The 16,203-nt window shown below is 43.0% G+C and overlaps 1 protein-coding gene across 9 annotated transcripts in view; it reads right to left on the bottom strand.

The window, feature by feature from the left end:
• Positions 1–16,203, bottom strand: part of prkag2a (protein kinase, AMP-activated, gamma 2 non-catalytic subunit a) — a 447,918-nt gene that overhangs the window by 56,535 nt on the left and 375,180 nt on the right. For all 9 annotated transcript variants that reach the window (XR_007249582.2, XM_048551429.2, XM_048551437.2 and 6 more), the window contains 2 exons: positions 12,528–12,634; positions 5,111–5,192 (listed from right to left, as the gene is read on the bottom strand). Coding sequence is in view for 8 of the 9 variants with exons in the window: in XM_048551429.2 (XP_048407386.1) it covers positions 5,111–5,192; positions 12,528–12,634 (189 nt within the window). In the remaining variant the exon portion in view is untranslated. The remainder of the gene's footprint in view (positions 1–5,110; positions 5,193–12,527; positions 12,635–16,203) is intronic.

The following is a 16,203-nucleotide window of genomic DNA, read 5'->3' as shown; positions in this document are numbered from 1 at the left end:
ACTCTTGCCAATCTATCAAGGCTAATTCACGGCTCATATCTTCAGTTTCCTTTGTTAACATTCAGCACTTTAGTCTCCGAATCAACTATTTCACTCTCCATCTTAATAAACAATTCCATCATGTTATGATTGCTCATCCCTAATGGGTCTTGCGCAGCTAGATTGGCAATGGTTCCCTTTTCCTTACACAGTCTACAATGGCCTACTGTCCAGCCGGTTTCTCCACATATTGGTCAAGAAAACCATTCTGCATACACTCCAGGAATTCCTCTTCTACAGCACTGTAGCTAATTTGATTTGCCCAATCAATGTGCAGATCAAGAATATTCCATTATCACATGCATCTCTACTTTTCTGTTTAATGCCATTCCTAACATCACCATAACAGTTTAGGGGTCTATAACACCCACTGATGGTTTTTGCGCCTTGGTATTTCTCAACTCTACCCATACAGACTCCACATTGTCACAGCTAATATCCTCTCTCATTACGGTGTTAAATTTCCTCTTTAACCAGCAATGCCACTCCACCATTTTTCACTTTCTCCCTGTCCTTCCTAAATACTGAATTCCCTGGGACATTCGGTCCCCGTCCCTGGTCTATCTGCAGCCATATCTCTAATCCCAATTATATAGTACCCGTTTACATCTGTGTTATTAGTTCATCCATTTTATTTTAAACGCTCCTTGCATTAAAACACAAAGCCTTTAACCTTGTCCTTCTAAAATTGTTTGTCTCGCTGTTATTTTTCTCAATTGCAGTTTGAATTTTGCCTTGGTTTCTCTGCCCACCATTTTTCATATTTCCTTTTCTGCCTTTTGTTTTTGCCCTTGCTCCCTCCTTCCCTGACTCCTGACATAGGTTCCCTTCCCCTGGCATATTAGTTTAAACCCTGCCCAACTGCTCTAGCAAACATTGCCACAAGGACATCAGTCCCAGTCCTGCCCAGGTATAACCTGGCCAAGTTGTACAGGCTCCACCTCCCCAAGAATCAGTCTGAATGCCCCAGGAATCTAAAACCCTCCCCCAGACACCGTCATTGCTACCATGTATTCATCCAATTTATCCTCTGACCAGCAACGTGGCACCAGTGGTAATCCTTAGATCACCACCTTTGAGGTCTGATTTCTTAACTTTTTATAAACTCCCTGTATTCTGCTTTTAGGACCTCATCCTTTTTTAGCCTATGCCGTTTGTACCAATATGTACCACGAGCACTGGCTGTTCACACTCCCTCTCCAAAACGTCTGGTACCTGCTCTGAAACATCCATGACCCTAGGACCAGGGAGGTAACATACCATCCCCTAGCAGTTTCATTTGTGGCCACAGGAATGCTTGTCTATTCCCCTCGTGTCCACTATACCTACTGCCCTGGCGTACTCTTTACCCCTCTGCAGCAGAAACAGCCATGGTGTGAAGAGTTTGGCTGCTGCAGCTTTCCCCAGAGAGGTCCACCCCTCAACTCAGTTTGTACTGAGTACCATTCCTCTAGTGAGGTTTGAGAAGATTTGTAGCTCAGGTTGAGGTTCTGGATGTGAGTTTGCTCGCTGAGCTGGAAGCTTAGTTTTCAGACGTTTCGTCACCATTCTAGGTAACATCAGCAGTGAGCCTCCGGTGAAGCCCTGCTGTTATGTTCCGCTTTCTATTTATCTGTTTAGGTTTCCTTGGGTTGGTGATGTCATTTCCTGTTCTTTTTCTCAGCGGGTGGTAGATGGGCTCCAAATCAATGTGTTTGTTGATGGAGTTCCGGTTGGAATGCCATGCTTCTAGGAATTCTCGTGCGTGTCTCTGTTTGGCTTGTCCTAGGATGGATGTGTTGTCCCAATCAAAGTGGTGTCCTTCCTCATCTGTATGTAAGGATACTAGTGATAGTGGATGTGTGAGTGATAATGGGAACTGCAGATGCTGGAAAATCCAAGATGTCAAAGCGTGAAGCTGGATGAACACAGCAGGCCAAGCAGCATCTCTTGTCGTTTTGTGGCTAGTTGATGTTCGTGTATCCTGGTGGCTAGCTTTCTGACTGTTTGTCCAATGCAGAGTTTGTCACAGTTCTTGCAAGGTATTTTGTAAATGATGTTCGTTTTGCTTGTTGTCTGTTGCCTGTACAGGAAAACACATACGGACCAAAATACTGAACTACAGGAGCAACCATCCCAACACCCACAAACAAAGCTGGATTAGAAGATTATTTCAAGGAGCCACCACACACTGCAGCACAGAGGAACTACGCAGAGCAGAAGAAAATCAGCTTTACAGCGTATTCAAAAAGAACAGGTACCCAATGAACACAGTCCACCTGATCTTTCAGCAACAAACCCAAACAAACAGACAAAACGGGCTCAGAAACCATAACCACTCTCCCCTACATCAAAGACATTTCGGAAATGACTGCCAGACTACTCAGACCTCTTGGCATCAGGGTAGCCCACAAACCCACCAACACATTAAAACAGCAGCTAATGAACTTAAAAGCCCCTATACAGACAACAAATAAAACGAACGTCATTTACAAAATACCTTGCAAGAACTGTGACAAACACTGCATTAGACAAACAGGCAGAAAGCTAGCCACCAGGATACATGAACATCAACTAGCCACAAAAAGACATGATCCACTATCACTAGTATCCTTACATACAGATGAGGAAGGACACCACTTTGATTGGGACAACACATCCTAGGACAAGCCAAACAGAGACACGCACGAGAATTCCTAGAAGCATGGCACTCCAACCGGAACTCCATCAACAAACACATTGATTTGGAGCCCATCTACCATCCGCTGAGAAAAAGAACAGGAAATGACATCACCAACCCAAGGAAACCTAAACAGGTAAATAGAAAGCGGGACATAACACCAGGGCTTCACTGATGTTACCCAGAATGGTGATGAAACGTCTGAAAACTAACCTTCCAGCTCAGTGAGCAAACCAGAACTATTCCTCTCTCAGTGTACGAGGTGGTGGCTGCATCTTACGGTATAATATCAGCGTGGGAAGGTAAGGGTTCCTTGTGTACAACCAATGCTGAAAGTCACTGACAGTCAGGCTGCTGAGCAACATCCTGTGAACCCTGGCACCCCAATCCCAACCCCTCAAAATCCAGCAACTGCTGTCACCTCAAACTACGTGCTCTTATTCCACAGTCAAACACTGTGTGGACCATCACGTGTGGGTTAATCATGTAGGACAGCCAGCAGATGACATCCACATGCTACCAAGATTCAGCTCAATGCAGGTGTATAGTAAGCTGAATAGAACCATTTTGCAGCTTGTATCTTAGAGATCGCTAATAATCTGATAAGAGTAGAATAATTTAAGTTTTATCAGTTACTTTCCAATTATGGTATGAAACATCCAAAGCTTAATTCCATAGAGGATGGAAAACCATCAAAGCCAGTTAGTTCCTGTCAGTACAAGTGCCAACAAACATTGTATCAGACCTAATGGGAACTGCAGATGCTGGAGAATCCGAGATAACAAGATGTGGAGCTGGATGCACACAGCAGGCCAAGCAGCATCTTAAGAGCAGGAAAGCTGACATTTCGGTACATTTCTGATAAAGGGTCTTGGCCCGATACGTCAGCTATCCTGATCCTAAGATGCCGCTTGGCCTACTGCGTTCATCCAACTCCACACCTTGTAATCTCTGCCAACAAACATTGTTCAGTTTTAACATTCAAGTCAAGATACTGTTATCCAGAAGTGATAGATAATTTCCAGAATACCAATGTTTGAAGAGTGTGTTCTATATTAGACATTTTAATGTTTCTCAAATTGCTCCACATATTCAAATTAAAAGTAGAACAGAGGCTTCTTCATAAAAGACCTCATTGCTTGTTCAAACTCTCCTTGCATTTTTCGGTTTTTTTCTAAAAAAACAAAAAAATTGCACAAACCAACAACTTTTATTTGCAATTCTTTTGATATTTAAAAACATTCAAAACAGTGAGAGATGACTACCGAAGGTTGGTGGAATTGGCAAGTTGGACTAGGCAACTGAAGCTGAACCAATAAGGTAAAAGCATTAACTTGGGCAGTACGCCTAACACTAGGCTCATTAAGTCCTCTCAACTAGCTCATCAAATGCAATCAAATAAACAGAAGGATGGAGCTAAATGAGAATGTGAGGGAATTCATAGGAGCAGGATAGTCCATTCAGTCCTTCCAGCCTATTCTACGATTTCATCATATCATGACTGTTCTGCAACATAACTCCATCACCCACATGATTTTAAAGAGGAATTACAGACAACATGATATCATGATGTCGTGTCAAAAATCCCAGGCTGGAAAATCTCCCAAATCAAGCAATTCATCAAAATTCACACTGATGTGGAAGACAAAACAGAACACTGTTGCAATATGGATACTACAATCACTATAATACTGAAAATAGCAAAATCTAACCTGCTCAAAAATCGGTATTCTGAAGCAAACTGTACAGCATCTGTATAGTGAATTAATGAAAGAAGCTATTGTTGGGTGTTAAATAGCAGACGTTTGAGACAGAAGATCCTTGATCCATCAAACACAGCTGTCCAGTGTTCCCTTGATGCGTTTGTAATCATTTAGATTATCTCTGAGCCAGGGGGCCTGCCTGCACCAGAGGTGTGTAATTAGAAAGTGGGAATTGCTACACGAAGAGAAAGCATCTCATTTGCCATCACATGATACGACAATAATGGGAGTTGTTGCCTAACAAAAGCAAACAACCTCTATCAATCAGTATTTCATAGACAAGGTACAAGAAAATCCGAGCAGGAGTGCTTTGGAAACTGTAGGCCCAAAATCACCTGTTGCTCCCACACAAACTGCACTTCTCACAACATGCTTCAAATTACTTTAACACTCCGTAACCCTCAGTCTTATTTGGTTGCAAGAATCTGGCCATTGCTTTCTCGAAAGTATTTGGCATTTCTTGTCCTTCTAGCTATGCTTATCATCTATTACAGACTCTTAACACCCTTTCAGTAAAATTAATCACCTGCATGCCTCAATAGCCTACAAGGTACAGAGGCATCCCTGGATTTAATTTATATTGCATTGCCTTACTGCAAGTCTTCAACAACTTGTACTGAACTGCAATTCAACAGATGTATCAACTTACCTACAAAACTCTGTTTCTTACTTTCCCAAAGCGGGGCTGCTCGAACACCATTTGCCACCAAAGCAAAGAAGGCCTTTTTCACCTGAAGAATCAAACAGCCTGTTAAAATCTTGACAGAAGCAAATCAAGCAGCCAACCCGGCTGAACTGACTCCTTTCTGTCTAGCCCACCAAAATTAATCCAGTAGCCTGCATGTATCCGAAGATCACACAAGAGAAAAGTGTTGTTGAAAAAGAAAATCAACTTCCAAGAACAATTTAAATACAAGATGCATTCTTTGGCCTTACAAGGACAGAGACGTGTGTGTAATGAGGTCTAAGGTAAATATGAAGGTGTGGGTTGATTGAGAAGATCTAAACTGTAGAAAATGTCATGGTAAATGGAGGCCAAAAGTTAGTTGTGGTTTTGAAAAGGAGGTTCTAAATGAATTGGCAGAATGCAGCTTCCAGAAATAGATACAAAGAAGCAGAGATGGGAAAGGCAAGGGGAATTTGGGAGGAGACTGAGACATGAAAGTGATCAGAGATAGCTTTATCTGTGACTAATAGGATGGAAGTAGCGAGGCCAAATGAGATGGTATATTCAAGGGGTAGCTCTGGATATGGGTAGACTCAGATAGTAGATGTAGGAATAGGAATAGATCTTACAGATTATGGAGTCTGTCCTACCATTCAAGAGACCATAATTAATCTTGAGTTTCAACACCCACCTTCCTGAGATGTCAAAAGATCAATCACAGCCTTAAATGTATTCCAAGTAGGGGACGGGAAGTGATAAGGTACAGACAAAGATTAAGGAAAGGAAGGAAGTGAACAGCATGATGAATTCAACTGAATTTTTATGTTACTTTATTTACAATATTCAATGCAACTCATTGAGGGTCCCATTCCTTTTTTTTGACTGCAAAACATAAAATTCTCCTATTCACCATCCAAGTCATCCACTTCGTAACAGCTGCTCCCCTCTTATAGCCTTTCCAATATCTAGAGGAGAATGCAAAATAAAATTTAACATCTTCTGAAGGAGTTCTGAATGTTGGACTTTCTCTTCACAGGTGCTGCCAGACCCACTGAGTTTCTCCAGCATTTTCTGTTTTATTTTTCAAAATCTTTACTCGCTTTTCAAATCAGTTAATGATGGGAAAGTAACTATCTCCTTCATTCGTACAGATTTCAGAAGGTGGTTTGTCAGTATTGTTATCCAGTTGCATTCCCCAGCAATCCTCTGAAATAGTTTCCATTATTTCATCTTGGATGTTACAGTTACTCGTGGCCAGTTTGTCACCTGTATAGTTACTGTTTCAGTTCTCGATCTTACTGATCCCACCAGTGTCCTTTGATTCTGTTGTAAGGAAAGTCAGTGTCCCACTGATTTCTTTGCTCCTTCCCTTAATGCATGAATAAATGGTATCTATTTTCCAGGGAAATGTATTTTCAGTCCCTGACACTACTGTATTTGGTTCCTCTGCCACACTTGTTTCAAAATTCTATGATACTTTGTAGTCTTCAATAACTGATTAGCAAATTAGTAACTTTTTAGAAAATATTAACGCCTCATTATTGACTTAGCTTACTTGGTAACATATCACACTAGGAGTCAGAAGGTCACTCCAGACTCACTGTGGTTGACTCTTAACCACACTCAGGGGAATTAGGGATGGGCTAGAATGCAGCCAAGCCTGAGATACTTCTGTCCTTTTAATGAATTTAAAGACTATTAAAATGAATGCTGTACTATTCAGAGAATTTTTTAAATGAGGTTTTTTTGTTAGACAAGTGTATTTAAAGATTATGGGACAGAGATACAGATCATCTAACTGAATGGTGATGCAGATTTGGCTTCCTCTTATTCTGATCTTCCGATGTAAATCTAAGTTTTTGCACCATTCAGATTTCAGAGAAACATCTAGTACAACAGGGACATTAGTGAATGTCAACGACCAAAACTCTTTCTAATGGACAGAGCACAGTCTTGCTGAAATATACTATGTTCTAGTACACTTTATCAGCAATTTTCTAAACTATTTCCTTGTAAAGGACACAATAGACCAGAAGCTGCCAACGTAAGCTTGAAGGAAAAATCTCACCAACCCACAGCTTTGAAAACTGCACATAAAACAGTGAGATAGTAGGAACTGGTGATGCTGAAGTCTGAGATAACAAGATGTAGAGCTGGATGAACACAGCAGGCCAGGCAGGATCAGAGGAGCACGAAAGCTGACGTTTCGGATCTGAGCCCTTCTTCAGAAATGGGGGGGGGGGGAGCTCTGAAATAAATAGAGAGGGGAAGAAGCAATGGTAGAAGATGGATAGAGGAGCTGATAGGTGGAGAGAAGATGGACAGGTCAAGGTGGCGGGGATGAAGCCAGTAAAAGGTGAGTGTAGGTAAGAGTTAGGGTGGAGGTTCGTCAGTGAGGAGGGAGGGGTGGGTAGGTGGGAGAAAAGATGGACAGGCAAGGAGGATGGGATGAGCTGGGCTGGGCTGGTCTTGGGATGCAGTGGGGGGAAGGGGAGATGTTAAAACTTGTGAAGTCCACATTGAGACCAATGGGCTGCAGGGTTCCCAAGCGGAATACGAGTTGCTGTACCTGCAAACTACATCATTATGGCACTGCAGGAGGCCCAGGATGGACATGCCATCTAAGGAATGGGAGGGGAAGTTAAAATGGTTTGCGACTGGGAGGTGCAGTTATTTATTGCGAACCGAGCATGGGCATTCTGCAAAGTAGTCCCCAAGCCTCGGCTTGGTTTCCTCAAGGTAGAGCCTCTTCTACCTTGTGATCTTATTTAAAAGATGGTAACTTGGTCATAGTCACATGTTAGTTTACCACCATTTTAAGCCTTTGCTTTTATAAAACAAAGTTTCTCTTCATTCTCCCTCTGTCTGGCGTTAGCAGAGTCCCAAGTTTCTGCTAACTCTGATCTTACCACTGCTTGAGTTCTGGCCTCTTAGTCATAGAGTACTACAGCTCTAAGACCAGCCCTTCAGCCCAAACACATCCATGCCTACCAGAATGTCCATCTACGCTAAGCCCATTTCGCTGCACCTGACCCATATCCTTCTCAACGTTTCCTATTCATGTTTTTGTCCAAATGCCTTTCAAATATTGTTATCCACCCCAACCACTTCCACTGGTACCTCATTCCATATGCGTACCACCCTGTGTAGTTGCCCCCCGGGTTCCCAAGTATTCTTTCTCCTCTTACCTTAAACTGATGCCCTCTGGTCCTTGATTCCTCAACCCTGGGAAAAAGACTGAGTGCATTCACCCTATCCATGCCTCTCACAATCCAAGATAACAAAGTGTGAAGCTGGGTGAACACAGCAGGCCAAGTAGCGTCTCAGGAGCACAAAAGCTGACCTTTCGGGCCTAGACCCATCAGAGAGGGGGATGGGGAGAGGTTCTGAAATAAATAGTGAGAGAGGGGGAGGGGGACCGAAGATGGATAGAGGAGAAGATAGGTGGAGAGGAGAGTATAGGTGGGGAGGTGGGGAGGGGATAGGTCAGTCCGGTCAAGGAGGCGGGGTGCGGTTAGTAGGTGGGAAATGGAGGTGCAGCTTGAGGTGGGAGGAGGGGATAGGTAAGAGGAAGAACAGGTTAGGGAGGCGGGGACGAGTTGGCTGGTTTTGGGATGCAGTGGGAGGAGGGGACGAGATGGGGTGGTTTTGCGACTCTCCTCTCCACCTATCTTCTCCTCTATCCATTTTCATTCCGCTTCCCCCTCTCTCCCTATTTCAAAACCCTACCCCCATCTCCCTCTCTGAAGAAGGGTCTAGGCCTGAAACGTCAGCTTTTGTGCTCCTGAGATGCTGCTTGGCCTGCTGTGTTCATCCAGCTTCACACTTTGTTATCTTGGATTCTCCAGCATCTGCAGTTCCCATTATCGCTGATCACAATTTTAACCCCTCTCACAATCTTATATACTTCCACAAGATCCTCCTTCAGTCTCCTATGTTTTAAAGAAAGAAAAAAAGTCCTAGCTTGTCCGACCTCTCCCTATAACTCAGTCCTGGCAACACTTTTGTAAATTGCTTCTGCAATCTTTCCAATTTAATAACATCCTTCCTATAGCAAGGTGACCAAAACTGAACACAATACCCCAAGTGCAGCCTCACCAATGTCCTGTACAACTGCAACATAACTTCCCAACTTCTGTACTCAATGCACTGACTGATGAAGACCAGTGTGACAAAAGCTACCGCCATTGCCCTGTCTACCTGAGTCTCCACTTTCACTGAACCATGCACCTGAACTCCAGGGTCCCCCTGTTCCACTACACTCCTAAAGGCCCTACCATTCACCATGAAACTCCTACCTTGACTTGACTTTCCAAAATGCAACACCTCACACTTATCTACATTAAACTCCATTTGCCATTTCTTGGCCTGCGTCCCCAGGTGCCAGATCCTGCTGCAATTTCTGAAGACCTTCCTCACTGTCCACGATACCACCTATTTTAGTGTCATCTGCAAACTTACTAATTATGTCTTGAACATTACCATCTAAACTATTGATACAGATAACAAACAGCAATGGATCCAGCACCAACCCGAGGCACACCACTAGTCACAGGCCTCCAGTCTGACCAGCATCCTTCCACTATTACTCTGTTTTGCACCATCACGTCAATTGTGTATCAAATTTGCCAGCTCTCCCTGGATTCCATGTGATTTAACCTTTCAGAGCAGCCTACCATGTGGAACCTGATCAAAGGCCTTACTGAAATCCATACTACTGCCCTGCCCTCATGGGTCACTTCATCAAAGAACACTAACAAATATCTGCAGCATAACCTCCCACACACGAAGCAATGCTGATTATTCCTAAGCAAGCCCTGTCTTTCCAAATGCATGTATATCTTATCCGTCAGAGTCTTCTCAAGTAGCTTACTGGTTTATAAAGCCGAGGTTCTTCTCTGCAGCCCTTCTTGAATAAGACCAGGGCAGCACGGTGGCTCAGTGGTTAGCACTGCAGCATCACAGCGCCAGGGACCCAGGTTCGATTCCTGCCTCGGGCGACTGTCTGTGTGGAGTTTGCACATTCTCCCCATGTCTGCGTGGGTTTCCTCCAGGTGCTCCGGTTTCCTCCCACAGTCCAAAGATGTGGGGGTTAGGTGGATTGGCCATGCTACATTGCCCGTAGTGTTCAGGGGTGTGTGGGTTATAGGAGGATGGGTCTGGGTGGGACGCTTCAACGGGCGGTGTGGACTTGTTGGGCCGAAGGGCCTGTCTCCACACTGTAGGGAATCTAATCTAATACCACAACATTTTCTACCCTCCAGTCTTCCAGTGCCTAACGATGATGCAAATATATCAGCCAAGGCCCCCGCAATTTCTTCTCTAGCCTCTTGCAGGGTTCTCGGATATATCCGGTCAGGACCAGGAGATTTATCCACCTTCATACATTCTAATACTTCCAACACCACCTCTTCTGTGATATGGGCTGTCCCCAAGATAACGCCACGAACTTCCCCAAGTACCCAAGCCTTCTTATCTTTCGCCATGGTAAACACACAGTATAACTATTCGTTGAAGACCTTACCCATCTCTGGCAGTTCCACACGTATATGTGCACTCTGATCCTTGAGGGGTCCTATTCTCCCTATATTCTTCTTCCTTTCATACACCTAAAGAATGTCACCCTAATCTTCTCAGCCAAAGATATCTCAGGCCCCCTTTTTGCCCTCCTGATTTCCTTATTTAGTAACTCCACTGTCCCCCATATACCTCCAGGGATTCCCCTGATCCCAGCTGCCTGTACCTGAGCCACACCACCTCCCTTTTGGTGGTCAAAGCCTCAATATCTCATCAGCTATGGTTCCCTACTCCTGCCAACCTCACCCTTCACCCTCACAGAAACATACAGACCTTGAACCCTAGCTATCAAACTTTTAAAGGTCTCCCACTTGCCAGAGGTCCCAAACTACTCCAATCATCCTCTGTAAGCTCCTGTCTTAATACATCAAAATTCACCTTGCCCCAGTTTAGAACTTCTCCATAAATATTTTAAAATTAAGAGAGCTGGTATGCAAGTGCTCCCCCACTGTCCCCTCAGTCACCTGTTCTGCCCTATTTCCCTTGACTAGGTTGGGTTTTGCCCCTTTCCAAGTAGGGCCCTCTATATATTGCTTGCGGAAACTCTCCTGAACACATTTAACAAATTCCACCCCATCTAAGCCCTTAACACTATGGCAGTCCCAGTCTGTTAGGAAAATTAAAATCCCCCAGTATGATAACCCTATTGGTCCTGCAAGTCTCCCAATTTCCCTGCATATTTGTTCCTCTAATTCCTGCTGACTACTTGGGTGATCCTATAGTACAATCCCAATAATGTCACCATCCCCTCATTATTTCTTAGCTCCATTCACCAAGTCTCACTAGATGATCCCTCAGTTATTTCATCTCTGACTGCTGCTGAGATACTCCCCTTCAAACATGTAACTCCCCCTCCCCTCTTTCCTCCACCTCTGTCCCGCCTAAAACACTTGTACCCGAGCACATTAAGCTGCCAGTCCTGTCCCTCCCTTAGCTATGTTTCTGTCCCAGCATCATGTATCTATCCACACTCAGGTCAACGGCTTTACCGGTCAGGCCTCTTGCACTGAAATAAATGCAATTTAATCCAACAGGCACTTCTCACTCCAAGTCCTGTTCCAGCCTGACCTGTCTCTCCAAGCTGCTATTTCTGATTACTGTATCTCCTTCCAGCCTCTCACGTGCCTCCCTGCTGTTGAGGATCCCAATCGCAAACCCTCCAATCTAGTTTAAACTCTTGCTTGCAGCACAGGCAAATCTGCCTGCCAGCATACTGTCCCCCTCCAGTTCAGGTGCAACACGTCCTTCTTGAACAGGTCACCTCTGCCTCAAAAAAGATCCCAGTGATCTAGGAATCTGAATCCCTGTCCCCTGCACCAATTCTTCAGCCATGCATTCATCATGTACATCTGATTTTCACCACTCCACCACTGATGCCCATATTTCTCATATTGAAAAGCTCTGGATTTGCCTCCCTAAACTATTTCACCTCTCTTTACTCCTTTAAGATGCTCCTTAAGTGCTAACTCTTTTGACAAGCTTTTAATGACCTGTCCTAATGTGTTCCAGTGTCAATTTTTTTCCTGACAGCACAACTGTGAGTTTTTTTGAGATGTTTCATTGTTTTTAAAGTGCTATATAAATGCCAGTTGTTGCTGATAAGCACCCATTCTCTCCTTTGTAGCTTGCCTAATCACCAACTGGGAAACCACTATCCAACAAATTGCAGATATAAACAACAAAGCCTCTTGTGTACTGGCTCCAGGTCACACAAGGAAACACCTCAAAACATAAATCAACAAAACTAACATAATGAGCATGATTAATAGTTGCCCAGACACTCAAAATGAAGCAAATGACTTAAATAAACACAAAATCTTACTTGCAATGACGTGTCAAATACAACAAGCTTTGAGCTGGTGGGGACGATGTCATAGCACTTGTGGGATTTCATAAACCTCATATAAATATCACTGTCAGATTCTTCAGCTGTCAAAGAAACAGGAGAAAGAAAGGTTACAGCATGGAAAGGACATTCCTTGAGCATCTGAACAGCACGACAGGCTGTATTATGAACAAAAATAACCATCAGCCCAATTGCCAATAACCTAGACTACCCTTGTTGCAAAATGCAATTGGTTCAAAACAAATGCTTCCCCCACGCACTGCAGAGATACGTGAAGATACTGCAGCAGCGAGCTACAAGACAGAATGTATGCCTATAATCCAACAGGTACCAACATCTCATTGTAACCCTGCCAATGAGTGCCAAGAGACTGCTCGACTCAAGGACAGAGCGAGGCAAGAGTCATACAGCACAGAAATAGACCCTTTGATCCAACCAGCCCATGCCAAACATAATCCCAAACTAAAGTAGTTGTCTTCTCCTAGCTCATATCCCTCCAAACCTTTGTTGCGGAGGACGATCCATCCCAGCACGGTTCACAGTATAGAATCAGAGGCCGCTCAGGTTTTCCTCCTAAATCAGCCAAGGTCAGAGACCAACAGCTGCTCTCCCTTGTGTGCACAAAGCAGTATTAGACATAGTAACCTCCTGATTTCTCCAACCACAAAGCAGAAATGACAGATGACAAAGCGGAATACTGGCAATAAGATGTCAGGAGAACATTTACTTTTCATTTTGGTACTGCTTTCAGCTAAGACATTCAACCAAGGCTGCTCCTGCCTTCTCAGCGAATACAGAAGATCCCACAGCACCTCTACAAACAGATGCAGGGAGGTTCTTTGCAATGTCACAGCCCTCAACGAAATAAACTATCCATGAACCACAAAAATGGGTTCTTTCATGACTGTTATATTGCTCTACAGAGGACAACTAGGTTTTACATTACAGCAGTGGCTACACCATTGGCTTGGAGTTATCCTGGAATTGTGATGGACTCTGCAGGAACGCAAACATTTTTGAACATTTCTCTCTCAAATCAAAATGGAACAGATGAGCTGATCATCTGCATCATTGTGGTTTGTGGGGTCATGCTGTGCACAACTTGTCTGTCAAATTTCTCCTTGGTACAGTGAAGTGGTGTGGTAAATACTCAAGCTGTGAAAGCCAAAGAGGTAGAGATAATGGATTCTCCAGCATCTGCAGTTCCCAAGATAACAAAGTGTGAAGCTGGATGAACATAGCAGGCCAAGCAGCCATCTCAGGAGCACTTGTGCTCCTGAGATGCTGCTTGGCCTGCTGTGTTCATCCAGCTTCACACTTTGTTATCTAAGCCAAAGAGGTACGTGGTTTCAGAAAACACTCCAAAACATTGTCACTTTCTTTTTTAAAAATGAGTGAGGAAAGATAAAAATCACTTCTGTACATCACAAAGGTTTGTTAACGTGACAGTGAACAGATAATCTTTTAAAATGACGTGCATTTTTGGGAAATGCAGTGAGTTGTCTAAAACACCCTGACAACATATCACACAGAAGACTGAATTAAATTAACAGATTTCCAATTGAAAGAGTAGGTAGTAAATTGGATTAAAGATGGTTAGGAAGGAGGATAATGATTAGAACATGAAACGTCAGCTCCTCCAACTGAAGAGGAGAATCGAGATTCCACTAGTTCTGTTCTGAGGCCATTTCTATTCACAGTGTATTGTTCTAGTTTAGACACAATGTATATAGTGCTAGAACACTAGAGGCAGTTTGAGGTTTTCAGAATGCCAACTGACAGGAGGAACCTCAAACACAGAAAAAGGCTTGCTTTGATTAGAACAGAAAGGTAATTAAGAAGTCACTTAACTGAGATATTTAACATTAGGTGGGGACGGATATCAAAAACAGACTGAAAGATCCAAAGCAATTAGACATGGATATGAAATCAACACAACAGGAGAAGTATTTTCACAAATGATCGAAGCAGAGATTACACAAACATACAGGAGATATAGGGCCAGAATGAGAATCCAGAATTAATGCAACTCCTCACTTGTGCAAAGAACACCACCGTGAAGTCACTGAGGCATGGTTTGTTCTCAAGGTAATTCTATATCACTCTATTTTTGTCAATGTCATAGTCAAAGATGTCTAATTTTGTAAATGAAGTGATGAGTCAGGTCTGATTCATGTTAACAATGAGAAAGATCCCCCATGTAATTCTTAATCTGGGATATGCTGGTTGTTCTGGGCAAAAAAGGAAAGTGACATAATAATTGGTCTCAATATGGGGAACAATGAGGGAAGGGTTTCTTTTATAAATAATAAAAGCTGTTACTTTTCTACAGCCGATGGATTTTGAACACAAGTCCACTAAATAAAAAGCAAGATCTTCTCTTGACAGGGTTTCAAGTCTTCGACATCAAAAAGTAATGAAAGGGGATAATTACGTAAATCTCCTGTAGACTTTTTTCCACTTGTGGAAGGTGTCCAAAAGTAGTGAATATAAGATAGTTCCCTGAAGCCTACAGTAGCTGAGTACTCATTACCCAGGCAAATAAAATCTTAGTAGTTGGCTGTATATCTGGCTCTGAGGTAGCCTATGAATCAGGCAGAGTGCTGAAACGTACCTCAATAAAAGGAATGAAGTACTGCACCAACTAGTATATAATGACTCTGCCACCTGGGATGAACCATCAGATAGCATCTAAGTCACTATGATACCTTAATCTAGCGTGAGTCAGCATTGTCAGGAGATTCAAATGGTGAAACAGCAGTTACATACTTAACGATGACTTCCAACATTTTCAGAAGCACAGACAGTGTGATTGAAACATGCTGTTGAGAAATTTCAAATTTGATCAATTTCTGCCCAAGCATACCTTTAAAGCTTTAACTTTCATTGGATTATTGGATTCAGGCGAGTGTTGATTGAACAGCAAGCAAATAACTCGAGTGCATTTCTACAACATACTAATCTATTTGGGTAATTCTTTCAATCCGCTGTGGCTACTTTGTGCTAAGTTCCTCTGCCAAATCCAAGCACAGGATCCAAATAAACTAAGTCACTTCATATTTGCCCCTCCACCGCCGACGTATAGATCACATTTAATGCAGCATTCAGAAAAGGTTGCGGGGGGGAGCAAGCAGTGAGTGGATAACATAACTGATTGTCAGACAGTGTCTCACGACCATCTCCTCTCCCAAGAACAGTGCAGTTTTGAAATCAATCACTGACCTCCAGCTACAGTCAGGTATTTCCTCTCCCTACTCTGCTTGGATCAATACTGGGTCAGTGAACAATTTACTCAGTTTTAGTGTAAACATTTTTAAACCAGACACTACTTTTAATCCATTGTGCCCACAGAATTCCAGAACAAAATGTACAGGCATACCAATTATCGTTTATCAAGATGGAACAGTGACAAAAGTGAGGTTGAAGATAGAATAAACTGTACACTAACATAAGAAAATACATGTGAATGCCAAGGATGACAACATATAATCTTAAAATTCTTTATACAGATTCTGCTTAAAGTTAACCTGTTATTAAATCCTAAGTCAGAACTCACTTCACACACACAAAACGATATTTCTAATGAAGAACTGAAATGAATCCCTATTCAAAAGCTAATCTTTAATGCTAAGTTAACCTTGTCTATCCAGTT

The sequence above is a fragment of the Stegostoma tigrinum genome, chromosome 2, assembly GCF_030684315.1.
Source record: "Stegostoma tigrinum isolate sSteTig4 chromosome 2, sSteTig4.hap1, whole genome shotgun sequence".
Lineage (NCBI taxonomy): Eukaryota > Metazoa > Chordata > Chondrichthyes > Orectolobiformes > Stegostomatidae > Stegostoma > Stegostoma tigrinum.
This window is presented reverse-complemented; position numbering and strand designations above follow the sequence as displayed.